Genomic DNA, 12,965 nt, shown 5'->3' on the forward strand with positions numbered 1-12,965 from the left:
GTTCGCCGCGCTTTTTTTGTGATTTAAGATGGTGGTATGAACTCGATGCCATGTTTTCTCTTTCGAGGACAATTTTTGTATGTTAAGGTGGTAGAAAAGCTTGAAATCGAGGTCACGAGTGGATGGTCGATTTTACAACATGGCGCTAAGAAACACAAATGACCAACTTTATTGATTTATTGGTGGATATTTCTTAACTGTGACAAGTAAAAGCGGGTCGCCCTGATTTCGTGTAATAAGAAGCATTGTTAAATTGCGAATGGTAAACCCTAAAAGTTTGTTTTCTAGAAATATTTTCAGGTTATTCGCAATGAGATAAAAAAAAGTTTATCCTGGCATCTAATGATCTAACTTCCTAACTTATTTTTAGTGTTTATGAACCATTGAATCCACTGTGAGCATGCGCCGGAAGACGACGACATACGACACGTGTTTGAAAAAGATATAATTATTTTTATAACTCCTTGTGTTTTTATTGGAAGCTAAGTTAAGTGTTCATAACCTCAGGCCAACCTTGATCCTAAGACCTGTAGTCTTAAGAAGGAAACGTTTCACAAAAAAACTGACGACTTTATTGTGAGCGTGATTTACAACAAAGTGACGCAAAAAATTTATTTTTGCAACAGGTGCATGCAAATTGTAATGGAAACCAAGTTACTTTAGTTGCGAACAGACTAATTGTTGCTCATTTATCGCTTGTCGGCCATCTTATTCGATTTATTTTAAAAGACCAACCTTTATACTTTTTATAATTCCTGTCATTTGCTCTTAATAAGCTGGATTTTCGCTTCCCAGTAGCTTATTGCAAGTGGTCCTGGATGTTTGACTTAGATATAACGAGCACATACGTATGATGTACCTCACACGGTCCAACATAGCAAAACATCACCACTCAGCAAGTGTTTTTGACCCAGAATATAGCTCTATTTCTACTAGCATAATTAAGGTTAAATATTCCGGCAGCGGCCTTGAAAAGCGGACATGTCGTTTTTCTGGACTGGATAAATTGTTTAAACCTGACACGCGTTTTATTTAGACCCTATTTGACTTATTTCAATCATGAGAATTGCTTTTTATATTTTCTGCACATGTATCTTTGTGAGAATTGATATGCTGTCAAAAACAAGTTATCAGCACCTCTGAAAACGCTTAAAAGTTATGACTTTCAATTTTAACGGAAAGTGCAGTTTCTCAACTTTGATATAAAATTAAAATTCCTAAGATGATATCTGTTTATCTGCAATATTTAATTTCACTGCGCGTTTAAACTAAACGGTACAGAAAAAAAATATGGTTTACAGCACTTGAAAAAGATTTTATAGATGCGTAAAATATATTTTAATAAAATAAATATTAATAACGTCGTTAAAGAAACTCTTCACCTCGGGATTCCTTTAAAATTTAGCGCCAATAAAATTTAACGAATTGAGCGATTGGTTTCTAATCGATGAACTGAGGCTACGGAAAATTTTCCTTAAAAGAACTGCTTAAGTATGTCGGCAAGGTTTATTTACTAAGATCAAATTAAAAATATCAAAGTTCCATTCAGTCCTTACATCGTTATAAAAGGCGTGCTACAAAGTAAAAGCAAAGAAAGATTTTAAAAGAGAAACGTGATTCTTTGTTGCTAAGAAGAAAATCATATTTATGTTATTAACAGAACACCTTGCCAATATCAAGCATTTTAAATGACGCAAAAGTCTATCTGAAAGATTACTTTTATAAGAGTGAACTGCTTCATTCGTTGATATCCGAAATCAGGAGAGAGAGTTGGCATCAAAAATATGGCCGTCATAAAAAATGTTATCTCACAGCACGCAGGAAATAAAACTTATTCACACACGCAGGAAATAAAATTATTCACAAGATACTCTTAGACTACGAACTTACAAATTTCATTATATTGTCTTTAAACAATTCATATAAACACTGTGATTCTTCTCACATTCTTATCGCAAACGAGTATCTACCTTTAGTATATACATGTTTGCAAATACGCATGCGTCAGTGTTTTTTGTGCCTACACTGTTTTTTGTGCCAGGATCACGAATTAGCTGAAAATAAAAATCGAAAACACAATAACCCAAACACAGACAATAGGAAAACATTAAAAAGAAATATTACAAACACAAGCGCTGATACATACTTGGCTTCAAAGGTTGTCGCGCATTCTCTTTGTCTGCATGTTTGAAAGCTTTCGATGTGTCGATTTTTTTAGGATATATTTGATTTTCTAACTGACTTATCTTGAGCCTATCTTTTGAAGTAGCAGCTTTTAACTGCATCACATCCTATAGAGAAAAAAAAACACCAGTCAGCCAGAAAACCGCTATCGTGTTTTCAGTGGTTTTTTAACATGATTCGTTTGTTAACTTTTTAAATAATAGCATATGTTTCATCAGCCAAATGTCAAAAATATACATATCAATTTAATAAGTGTACGCAATGTGAATGTCGTACACTACGTCACGCGATTTTCTTAATTCCATCAAAATAGCTGTCCTGACAAAAAGTGGCGCAATAAAAGAAAGAATCAGGACATGGTAATATGATAGTCTTAAAGATCCGACATCTTGAAGCTTGCAGCAGGGCTTTTAACAAACCCATCGTAAGTCTCCAAAACTCAATTATTAGCAATAACAAGAAACTAATCTTTCAATGAAAAGTTATAAAAACATTTTAAGATATTCCCTGCTTTTTCATCTAAGAGCAAAAATATGCATTTATCTAGTTTACCAGTCACAATCAATACCAATAACACTGATAGGTTTTACAGAAGAAAGAACGTAGAGAACGACATGTATGTAAGAAGTGCTACATGTACCAGAGAAAAATCGAAGAATAAACCAAAATTTAATATTACCGCTTTCAATTTCAAATTCTCTTCCTTTAACTTTCTCACATGATGAATCTTTTGTTTATTATTTTGATGTCCAAGAATCTGAGCATATTTTTCGGACAGCTTATTTATTTCTTTTTGAGTAAACGAATTTTCATTCAGTAGGCTCTGCTTCTCCAATTCATACTGATCCAGTTGCGCCTAAACCGTATAAAACATGAGAATGCGATCTTCAAAGGGAGAACAAACAGACACTTGGAAATAAAACAATACTTACCATAAATGGTGAAACTTTATTTTCCAATTCTTCGTATTTATTTTTCCATCTAAAGAAAAGGAGGAAAATTAATTAGCACTAGATAAAAAAAAATTTCTTCTCCCTATAAAGAAATTTAAAAAAAAACTTACAGAGTGAGTTCTTCGATCATTTCTTTGTACTTTGCTTCGTCTGTCTCACTAAAAGCAGTTATAGTCAAAGCTAGTGGATAGCTAAAGATATACAGATTAATGCGTAGTATATAAACTCTGCTCAAATTTCTTAAACGTTTCTAAAAATGCCATTTATCAAGCTTGCTATGAAAGAGTCTTACTCGGTCGAATTTCATGTAAGTCTTAGTAGAAATGTCACATACAAAAAGTGAAGGATACACTTACATTCCGTAATCTAAGGTTAACGTGTTTATAACATACCTCGCACATTTTTCTTCAGCTTTGTTCAGTTTTATCTGGGTTTCAATTAATTGCCTATAATCATATTATGGTCACAAATAAGATATATATAAAAAGTTGACGACAAGCAATAACGAAACAACGTTAAAATTGACATACTGCTAACCAGTTGCCAAAAATTAAAAAATTAATTTTCTTTCTTTATGCTCGGCAATTGTTGGTACTAGGTGAATTTTCCCCCAGCAGATTGCCTCTCGGAGGATTACCCCCAGCGAATCCCCTTCCCACTCCCTGTCAATTGCTTCTAATAAAATGACGGAACCAGGAAATTTTTTTTATCGTGTTTAGCCTGGAATTGTTCTTATATTTTTCTTACATTTAACAGCCATTCCAAGCCTTTTTTCTGTTATAAAAATTGTTCTTATGAAGAGAAAAGTGTACTTTTCTAAAAAAATAAATGTTTTTTTCTTTAAACGCATTTTAATGCAACAAATGCTAAATCTATGAAGAATGAAACTATCATTGTCCAAACAAAAAACCACAAACTAACTTTCTGATAGCAAAGAAAGAAACGAATTCGCTTAAAAACGATACAGAATGTCTAACAAAAGTAATTTTCTGAGAGGGCTATTCTCCCAGGCAAGTCACTGCCAATGGCAATGAAAAAAGCGTTCCGGATTGCACCGGGCTGATTATTTAATTGTAGGAAATTTGTTAAAGTGTCTTGAATCTAAATCAAAGCTTAAACACTCTTTACCTGCCTATTTCATCTTGTATTTTTCGATATTCCGTTTTCATCTCTAACTTCTCTCTAATTATATAAAAAAAACAATATAAAAAGAGCAATAGAATCATATACACCTGAATATAAGATATTATAAAAAACATCACCTGTTGAATTCCTGTTCTTTTTCATTATTTGATTTTTGTTCTAAAGCAAGTTTTTCGTTCAACCTAAAAATATTACCCATTTATGCGTCAAACTTACACGACAGAAATTATATCAAGAAAAATCCTGGCTACTACACTGAATTACCTCTCATTCTCCTTTAGCATAATTTCACGAGTGTTACTTAAAATTTGTAAAGGCTAAAAAATATAGGACTTTGGAGTTTTATTTAAAAAAAACATTTTTTACAGGAGGCCTGGCATCGGTCAGAAAGAGAAAAGTTTTTACGATTTATTTTAATCAAAGAACATTATAATTTGAAAGAGTATCAGAAATTATATAACAGCCACTTACTGTACATTTTCTGCACGCAAAGTATCAACTTGTTTTTGAAGGCTAAAACGTGAAAAATATATACATAAACAACCGTAAACCGTTGTTCTCAGGGTTTAGAAATTTCCATCACAAAATCATTTTTAAAAAGATATAAGAATCAGTACCTTTCATTAAGATTTTCACAACGTTCTACCAATTCCTGCTTCTCCTCTAATTTACTTGAATGAGAAAACAAAAGATCGTTGAAATAATGTGTGTACTTCAATAATCGCAGCAATTGAAGTTATCCAGAGAAATATCGTTAACCTGAGGTTTAGACCATGGGCTTACACAAAAAATCGTAATACATGTAAAAGCTATAAGAAAACTCTATCCATGCTAGAAAAGGACGGAAATGAGTAACAGAAATGAGGATAACATGATAAATTCAAAGAACAAACCTTGACAGATCTTGTTTTTCATTTCTTGATTGTGCTAGCTCTTCTAAATATTTTTTATTTTCTTTTTCAATCTAGAAGAAAGTAAAAATGTGACGATGTTATACACCTTAACGTAAGAAATTTATCAAATTTACTTTCTACCAAATTTTATTTGCACCAAAATTTCTTCCTAGTGATATTTGCTGATAGAAAATTTACACATTCAGAAAAAAACTAACAAACCTTTTTATTATATGAGTTTATCGTTTCCATGAAATCCTTTTCAAGCTTCGTTTTGGATTCTTCTGCTAATTTTAAACTTTGTAACAAGCTGGTCTCAAGTTTCTTAAATAATAGAAAAAAGTATTCTGACTTGTACATTACAATTGATTCGGCTATAAAAAAGCCATACCTGGTTCCTTAAGACTAGTATTCTAATATTATAAACCAAAATTTTCAGATAGAAAAATTTTCGAATTCCTTTTTTGTAAGAAAATCTTTCTTGCAAAATCTAGGTCCCCCAAAAGTTTTTCCGACTGAAAATTTTATCTTTTCTAATTTTTTTTTAAAATTCATTCGAAGCTTTCAAATTATATATATAAAATTTTGTAATTATATATGAAAACACCGTGATTATAGTCAGATTTTTATTTTAGGAAGCTTTTTAAAAAAAGGAATTTGCATAAAAATTAATTAAAGAGGGTAGTAGCAAACAACAAAAAACCCAGCAAGAAGAAAGAAACTTGCCATTGAAGAGTAATTGAAGTGCATACTTCACAGCTAACAACTTTTACAAACCTTCTTTTCCAGCAATTCTACTTCTGTCCCAGCTAATTGTTTTTCAACTCTTTTACTGTTCACTTCTAAGCAGTTGTAATCTTCTCTAAGTTGTGCATACACTTGATTCATTGTATCAGCATCAATTTTACTATGACAGGAGACGAGTTTAGGCATAACAAAGTGAAAAAAAAAAATATATTTTTTATGTATTATTGAAAGTTGTCCCTACCTACTCTCATAAGCCTCTTTTGTCTTATCAAGTAAAGAATTTGATCTTTCCAGCCGCCCTTTATAATCAGTTTGTACATTTTCTAATTAGAAAAGTGATGAATTTATGAACATTTACAATTATACCTAGGTTAATATATAGCTAGCGAAAAAAGTAAATTGGAATGTAAAATTGTCATAAGACATGATCAAGTTTGCTCACCAAGTGTTTGTTCCAGACATTCATATTTTACAGACAGGTCTCGCAAGTTTTCTGTCATTGATTGTTCAATGCTGCAGTAACAAAAAAAAAATTTTACTGCCTATTCTAAAAGCAACATACTTTGCATAGTCTTTTACATTCAATTTTACATCTACTTGAGTTTTACAGGAATTGTATTCAGAAAAAATGTAATTAGAAACCTTTCCAGCTGTACTCTGAAATCACAATTTAGATCTTGAGACAGACGAAGTCGCTCCTCAAGTTCTTGGCATTTCTGCTCATGCATCTGTTTTGTTTCCATCAAACGCCTAGTATGAAAACAAATATCACAACATTTCATACAAAAAGGATATATATGTAACATTTTCCATGAATATCAAAGTACTGAAGTTTCTTACTTCTCTAGTGTGGCAGTATTTTCAGTATCGTTTCTCCGTGAAGACTCTAATATTTTTAATTCTGCATTCACTTTCTAAAAATGGCAATACAAATGTAATAAATGCAATATGCATAGAACAAGACCACGATCCACATGTAAAGAAAAAACAGTTGACTTACCAAGAATTGTTCTTCCACTTGTTGGTTTTTTGTTTGCAAGGAGAACTTCTCAGCACGTAATTTATCCAATATTTCTATAAACACAGAACACGTTTTATAAGCAACTCCATTTTTCATTGAAGACTCAGTTGGTAAGAAAAAAGGATTTAGTCTCAAAGCTGCAAGGATAAGGGATAAGACTTTAGCTTTTACACTTGCTTTTTTGTGCTTTTTGATATAAATAGACTTTACAACTAAGGTTGCTGATTAAATTATGTAGATTAAAATCTTGGCTGCCTAATGTTTTAAATTTTTAGTGTGACTAGTTGCTTAGTTTCTAGCCAATATCTCATGCTTGTTCCTAGCAACTCAGTTGCTTTTAAAAGTATTATGTCATCCCTTTGTATGAAGTACTACGGATTGATCCAATCTGATATATATGCGTAGCCGTTGTTTTTAAGGTTACTTCTAATAAAAAGCTTTATGTCATTGACAAAAAAACAAATTATGAAAGTACATCAAATACCTTAAGGGAACAAATTTTCATGAATATTTTGTGATTGTTAAAACATTTTTTTTCCTAAAAATCGATTTAATTGGTGAAAAGTTTAGTTAATTTTTGCAGTAATGTAAGTTAGCATCTAGTGTCAAACTTTGAAAAACTTTATGATAATTTAATTATGTCTATCTATGCTAAGAACGCAAAAATTTAGTTCATGCGAAAGTTTGTTTTTGTTAGGTAGAAAAAAGTAACCTACCATGAAGTTTTGTATTACTGTCTTCTATGTCAACAGCATGCTTTTTTGTTTCATCCATTTGTAATTCTAAATGTGAAAATTACATGCACTGAAACAAACAGGAAAATTTTTTAGCACATTCTTTGTAGAGCAAAAAACATAAAGTATATGAATAAACAACCTACCCAGTGATTTTATTTTCTCCAGCAATGAATTAACCTTACTTTCTTGAAATTCAATATCTGCTTCAAGAGATTTTCTGCAACTATCAGTGTCATTGCCAAGTAAACTCATGATTGGTGTTATCTTTTTGCATGAAGAATGTGCTATGAAAATACAAGTGCACTTATAAATGTTAAACCAAAAAACTTTCAAAAAATATTAAGAAGTACATTATATTTTTTAAGAATAACTTCATAAAATGATGGTCTCACTTTTAGGTAGGATAGACTTGTTGAAAGAATGAATGGATGAGGCGCTAGAATTATTACCAGTACAATTAACATTAGAACCAGTATCTAAAACAAAAGATTAACTTGTCAAAGCAAGTTTAATCTGCATTAGAATGCAAAGAAAGATTATAAAGCAAAAACTAATAACTAATAAACCAGAAGATCTGTTTTCAAAATTCTCCATTAATTAATAATATATACAACTTTAATGTAATACCTTTTGTCTCTTTCCATCGCATAGATTTTGGAAAACTGGCAAACTTTGATGCTTTATTTTCGGAAATATTATAGCTACCAACCGGTGGTGCACAAGATACTATGGAGAGGTATATATATATATATTATATATATATGGACAAGTTCATAAATACCAGACACTAATTTGGACATTGCAAAAAAGCAAAATTTCCTCATAATTTGTTTATAAAACCGCCAAGTTTGCTAAAATTTTGAGGGATGCTGCTTATGCTTGTTCTTCAAAAGCTAAGTTGGTCAAAATACTAAAAAACCTATTGTAGTACACGATTTTGATAAAAAAATAACATTGTTAGTAATTTATCGTTTTTTTTGGTTATCCTTATCCTTGTTGAAGCACTTTTTAATGGTTTATTTACTGAAAAAAAAATTCAAGGCACAAATTTATCAGAGTATTTGAACAATATACTGATAAATTTTAACAAACGATAATTATTAAAATGTCAGAATAATACTCATTTTCAATTAGATATAAATGTCCTGTATTTTGTAAAGAGCATTAAAATCATATCAAGTCTTATTTAATAATGCCTAAAAACAATTTTAGGGGTAATAAAATGATAAAATCTTAACAATTCACATAACCAAAATCTACTTTATTATTGCCCTTCTAAGTTTTTTTAGACTGTTATGTTAGACTTGTTGAGTATTGAGTGCATAAATGGTTACTGCCACATATGGTTAAAAATTTTTAATATGTATGTTTACCATACTATGTTTACTATGTATAAATGAAATGGGCAGGATTTGATAACACAATAACTAGAAGTGGAGTATTTACAAAGAAAAATACCCTGATTCAGAATTGTTAACAAATTATCACATTTTTGCTCTACATGGGAAATATATTCAGTACTGTTCCAGTTAACTGTATTTTTACAAAAAAATAGTTATCTGTCTTTTTTTGTTTTGGGGTCACAAGCTGATAAAACCTAACAATTTTGTAGCTTTAAGGTGTTATATTTTTATCAATTTTGTGTCCTGGAAATAAAAAAATATGCAAATTGCTCAGAAAGTTCCTAAAAACATCATATTCAAAGCAAAATACATAACTCATAAAAATAAGGAGTTAAACCACAAAAATAAGGAGTTAAACCACAATAATGATATTATCGAAGATATTATTTCCATTTGTCTGTTCAGTATTCATATCAACAATATGCAAGTATCACTTTTCTTGACACTTTGGTCAAACATAAGAATGTACCATTTCAGTTTCAGTGTATTGTAAAACAATACACACTGACCAGTACCTTAACTTTAAATTAAACCATCATAAATCTTGCAAAGACAGTGTCATATCTTTATTACTCAATCGTGCCAACAGTGTAGTCAGTGACAAAAATGAGAAGAAACAAGAAATTTGACATGTAAAGAATACATTAATTGCAAATAGATACAGTCAGAAAGTCATCGCATTTAGAAAATACAATGTGGAGAAGATGCAACAGAGACAACAGGGAAACATCAAAGGGTTTTATCGCATCAGCATCGCTGCCCTTTGTACCAGGTACCAGCAAGGTCCTTCATTAAGTTTTAAGGCAACACAAGACCAAATGCATTCTTAACTCTAAAGACACCCTACGAAGCAGTTTGTCTGAATCAAAAGACAAAATGAACCTGAAAGAACAAAGCAATGTCATTTACAAAATCCTGTGTAAAGACAAAGTATATATAGGCGAAACAAAAAGAAAGTTCAAGCAAGGGTCTGGGATAAAGGTACAGATATTGAAACAGTTTCCGTATATATAATAAAACTCTCTTAAAAAAAAGAAACAGTTTCCGAATTGGAAACCAGATTTTATGTTTTTTTTTGTAAAGAGAAATTGTTTGACTTTGGAAACTGTTTTTCAGTTTGGCTAAGGGTAAATAAACTTAAAACAGGGGTAATATTTATAAGGACTCCAGTAGTAAAAAAACCCTAAAGTCCCAGTTCCATATAATATTTTAAAGTTTATTGGGAGGGTATCTATAGCTAGTGGTCAAAACATTATAATGCAGAAATCTGAAGTAGCTGGTGGAAAACTTAAATTAGTTGTCATATTCAGAAACTATTTCCTATTTTTACACAAAAAGAGTTTCTGAATATAGAAACTGTTTCTCAACAGGGAAACTGTTTCCAAATCTGTACCTTATAGTGAGAGAACTACTGGCTGGGGGTGGTTGTTTTGTTGTGAGGGATATGCTCATTTCTAAGGAGGACACGATCCCCTTTTATGTTAACAAAACGAAACTAACCTTCATCTTGAAAACGCTTTGTTTTCGACTTTGAAAACATAATTCTGTATTTTCCAAGTAAGCACCAATTTATTCTATCACTTCGTGAAGTGCCAACAAACAATCAAAAATGCCCGCGCCAAAATACTTTTGTGGCTTTCAAATACTACCTTTAGCATTTTAAAGATCCTGTTCTATTTTTTTCATAAAGATCTACTATTAAGGAAGAGAAAAATATAAATTATTTTTAAAAAAAAAATAGATATAAGCTCATTATAAAAAAAAAATTGTAAGTGAAAAGTATTTGAAAATAAAACTAAACAAAAGTGGATCTAGTCATAATTGGTCTTTCATATTCTGGATTTTATTCGTCTGTTTCCAAGACGAGGATAGCTATACCTTAGAACCACTGTAAACAAAAAGGAACACACGATCAATCACAGATTGACTCGCAGATCAAATATCAATTTTTTAAAGGTAATATATACTGATAAAAACCATTAAGTGGCTATTTTATTTTGTATAATATCTAAGATGGGTTCGACTAGCTCCCTTTATTTTACTTTTTTTATTAAATTCGTTTTGCAATGTAGTCAAAAAAGCCAAATTACAAAGATACACATGCAATTTAAATTGATATTATATAGCTTTTGATGACAATATTAACAGCAACAACAAGAATCAAAACAAAGGTTGATTTTCTGACTTAGCTAGAGGCTAGCTAAGATAAACGACTGGTAAAAAGTGCTAGCTAGGTAATTTTTAAATGACAAGAAAAACATATGATTTTAGGATGGCACTTTCAACAAGAGGGAAGTTAGCAGTAAGATCTGCAATGGATATTGAACAAGGATTTGAACCACCACTTGATTTCACTTTTATGTGTTTAACATCTGTAGCAGGTAACTATGTTATACTGGTGTTGTAAAATTAGAAGAATTATTTTTACATGGCTTAATTGGAATTTTAAATGAATGTCATAAACTAAAAAAGTTTATTTTAGTATCTCTAGTGAAGTAAAATTAATTTTAGATTGCTTAGAAGAGCAACCACGTGACACAACACCTGAGAAATCTAAAACTCAGACCTCTGTAAGATACCATATACTTTCTTTTCATAGTGGGTTGTTTTTAACACTATAGCACATTATACCAATTCTTAGCAAGAACATAAACAACAAGAAGCAATAAAAAGAAAAACTAATGCCATCCGTTTGAGCAACAATGTTATCACAGAGTGGAGAGAGCTTTCCTCCACTGTGCAGAAACTGGTTGAAAATCCGAATGACATAGAATGGATAGATCTTTCCTTTAATGATCTAACTTCTATTGACAAGGTAAGCCATTTAACAATATATTTTTTTGTGATACTGTGTACTTATGTTAAAAATGTTATAAACTTTAAATGCATGTCTGCAGAAAAAGTTAAAATAGTAAATCTCTTTTTTAATTTTAGTGTGTTTTGGAATATCCAAATCTAAAGGTTTTATACCTACATGGTAACAGCATCGAAAAGATAACGGAAATAGATAAGTTAAACTCTCTTCTTCATCTAAAAACTCTGACACTACACGGTAATCCAATTGAGGTTAGCTGTAAAGGTTACAGACAGTATGTTTTATCGAGATTACCCTTGTTGAAAAATATTGATTTCAGCTGCGTTACAAAATCAGATCGTGCATGTGGGCATACATGGCATGAAATGAATAAACAGAAAAGAAAGAAAACGGACTAATAGGAAAAAGCATTTCTTATGTTGTATTTTTGATTTGAATATAAATATCACAGTTTTAAACACACATTCTACATAATTTAAATCATTAATTTTTTTTAATTATCACCCTAAGGTAATTAATTTTCGCGAAAACCTTTCTCAATACTTTTAAAAGGAATTTTTTTTTCGTTTTTTCTCTTTCTTCTTTAATAAAAAAAAAATTTACAAGCTTTCTTTATTACATCTTTCTGCTTTTTTTAACATTTCGCCAATATTAATAATATAATAGTACCCATGATAATCTCCTCTTTGGGCTGGTTTGAGTAAATCTAGACCTAAATTAGGAAAAAATTGTAGAATGCTAGAATGTCGAAAATAATTATTTGCACAATAATCTTAAAAGAGTCCATTTGTGAAAAATTCTTCTCAAAGAATCTGAAATCCGATTCACAAAAATTAATTTTTGTGAAATTTTTAAAAAATTTCCTGATTTGCAAAAATTGATCTTCGCGAAATTTTTTGACCTCGAAAATATATCGTGAAAATTATTCAACTTAAGGTAGTTCCTATTATTTTACAGTTACGCCAAAACAAAATAACCTCCTTAAAGATATTAAATTTCGCGCTAGACACTATTCGTCAACTTCTGCAGGTTAAATACCCCAAAAACGAAGTTTAAATTTTGTGGAAGA

At 30.7% G+C, this 12,965-nt stretch overlaps 2 protein-coding genes across 2 annotated transcripts; one reads left to right on the forward strand and one right to left on the reverse strand.

Annotated features, from left to right (window-relative positions):
* Positions 1 to 1,225: 1,225 nt before the first annotated feature.
* LOC130655343 (hyaluronan-mediated motility receptor-like) lies at positions 1,226 to 10,762 on the reverse strand. The gene is made up of 23 exons (XM_057458085.1): positions 10,582 to 10,762; positions 8,306 to 8,404; positions 8,071 to 8,154; positions 7,822 to 7,962; positions 7,658 to 7,723; positions 6,921 to 6,994; positions 6,761 to 6,834; positions 6,563 to 6,670; positions 6,363 to 6,433; positions 6,162 to 6,243; positions 5,951 to 6,080; positions 5,396 to 5,497; positions 5,174 to 5,244; positions 4,898 to 4,951; positions 4,752 to 4,793; positions 4,400 to 4,462; positions 4,266 to 4,319; positions 3,530 to 3,583; positions 3,248 to 3,295; positions 3,117 to 3,165; positions 2,864 to 3,040; positions 2,147 to 2,291; positions 1,226 to 2,054 (listed from the first exon to the last, which is right to left on the reverse strand). Exons 1-23 carry the CDS (start codon positions 10,619 to 10,621, stop codon positions 2,044 to 2,046), a joined length of 1,839 nt encoding a protein of 612 aa, XP_057314068.1. The 5' UTR covers positions 10,622 to 10,762; the 3' UTR covers positions 1,226 to 2,043.
* Positions 10,763 to 10,858: 96 nt separating this feature from the next.
* Positions 10,859 to 12,431, forward strand: LOC130655350 (leucine-rich repeat-containing protein 51-like). The gene is made up of 5 exons (XM_057458094.1): positions 10,859 to 11,037; positions 11,353 to 11,462; positions 11,593 to 11,651; positions 11,723 to 11,896; positions 12,016 to 12,431. The coding sequence occupies exons 2-5, from the start codon at positions 11,354 to 11,356 to the stop codon at positions 12,292 to 12,294; spliced, it is 621 nt and encodes a 206-aa protein (XP_057314077.1). The 5' UTR covers positions 10,859 to 11,037; position 11,353; the 3' UTR covers positions 12,295 to 12,431.
* Positions 12,432 to 12,965: the final 534 nt, after the last annotated feature.

Source organism: Hydractinia symbiolongicarpus, chromosome 8, assembly GCF_029227915.1.
Source record: "Hydractinia symbiolongicarpus strain clone_291-10 chromosome 8, HSymV2.1, whole genome shotgun sequence".
Classification (NCBI taxonomy): domain Eukaryota; kingdom Metazoa; phylum Cnidaria; class Hydrozoa; order Anthoathecata; family Hydractiniidae; genus Hydractinia; species Hydractinia symbiolongicarpus.

What these genes read in the sequence shown, in the direction of transcription:
- LOC130655343 (XM_057458085.1), bottom strand. Translation starts at nt 10,621, where the DNA reads ATGTTTTCAAAGTCGAAAACAAAGCGTTTTCAAGATGAAG. An exon ending in AAAGAACAGGAATTCAACAG is followed by an intron (nt 4,320 to 4,399) that starts GTGATGTTTTTT and finishes TTATATAATTAG; the next exon opens with AGAGAAGTTAGAGATGAAAA. An exon ending in ATACAAGATGAAATAGGCAG is followed by an intron (nt 3,584 to 4,265) that starts GTAAAGAGTGTT and finishes ATATGATTATAG; the next exon opens with GCAATTAATTGAAACCCAGA.
- LOC130655350 (XM_057458094.1), top strand. Translation starts at nt 11,354, where the DNA reads ATGGCACTTTCAACAAGAGGGAAGTTAGCAGTAAGATCTGCAATGGAT. An exon ending in GTGTTTAACATCTGTAGCAG is followed by an intron (nt 11,463 to 11,592) that starts GTAACTATGTTA and finishes AATTAATTTTAG; the next exon opens with ATTGCTTAGAAGAGCAACCA. An exon ending in AATCTAAAACTCAGACCTCT is followed by an intron (nt 11,652 to 11,722) that starts GTAAGATACCAT and finishes ACCAATTCTTAG; the next exon opens with CAAGAACATAAACAACAAGA.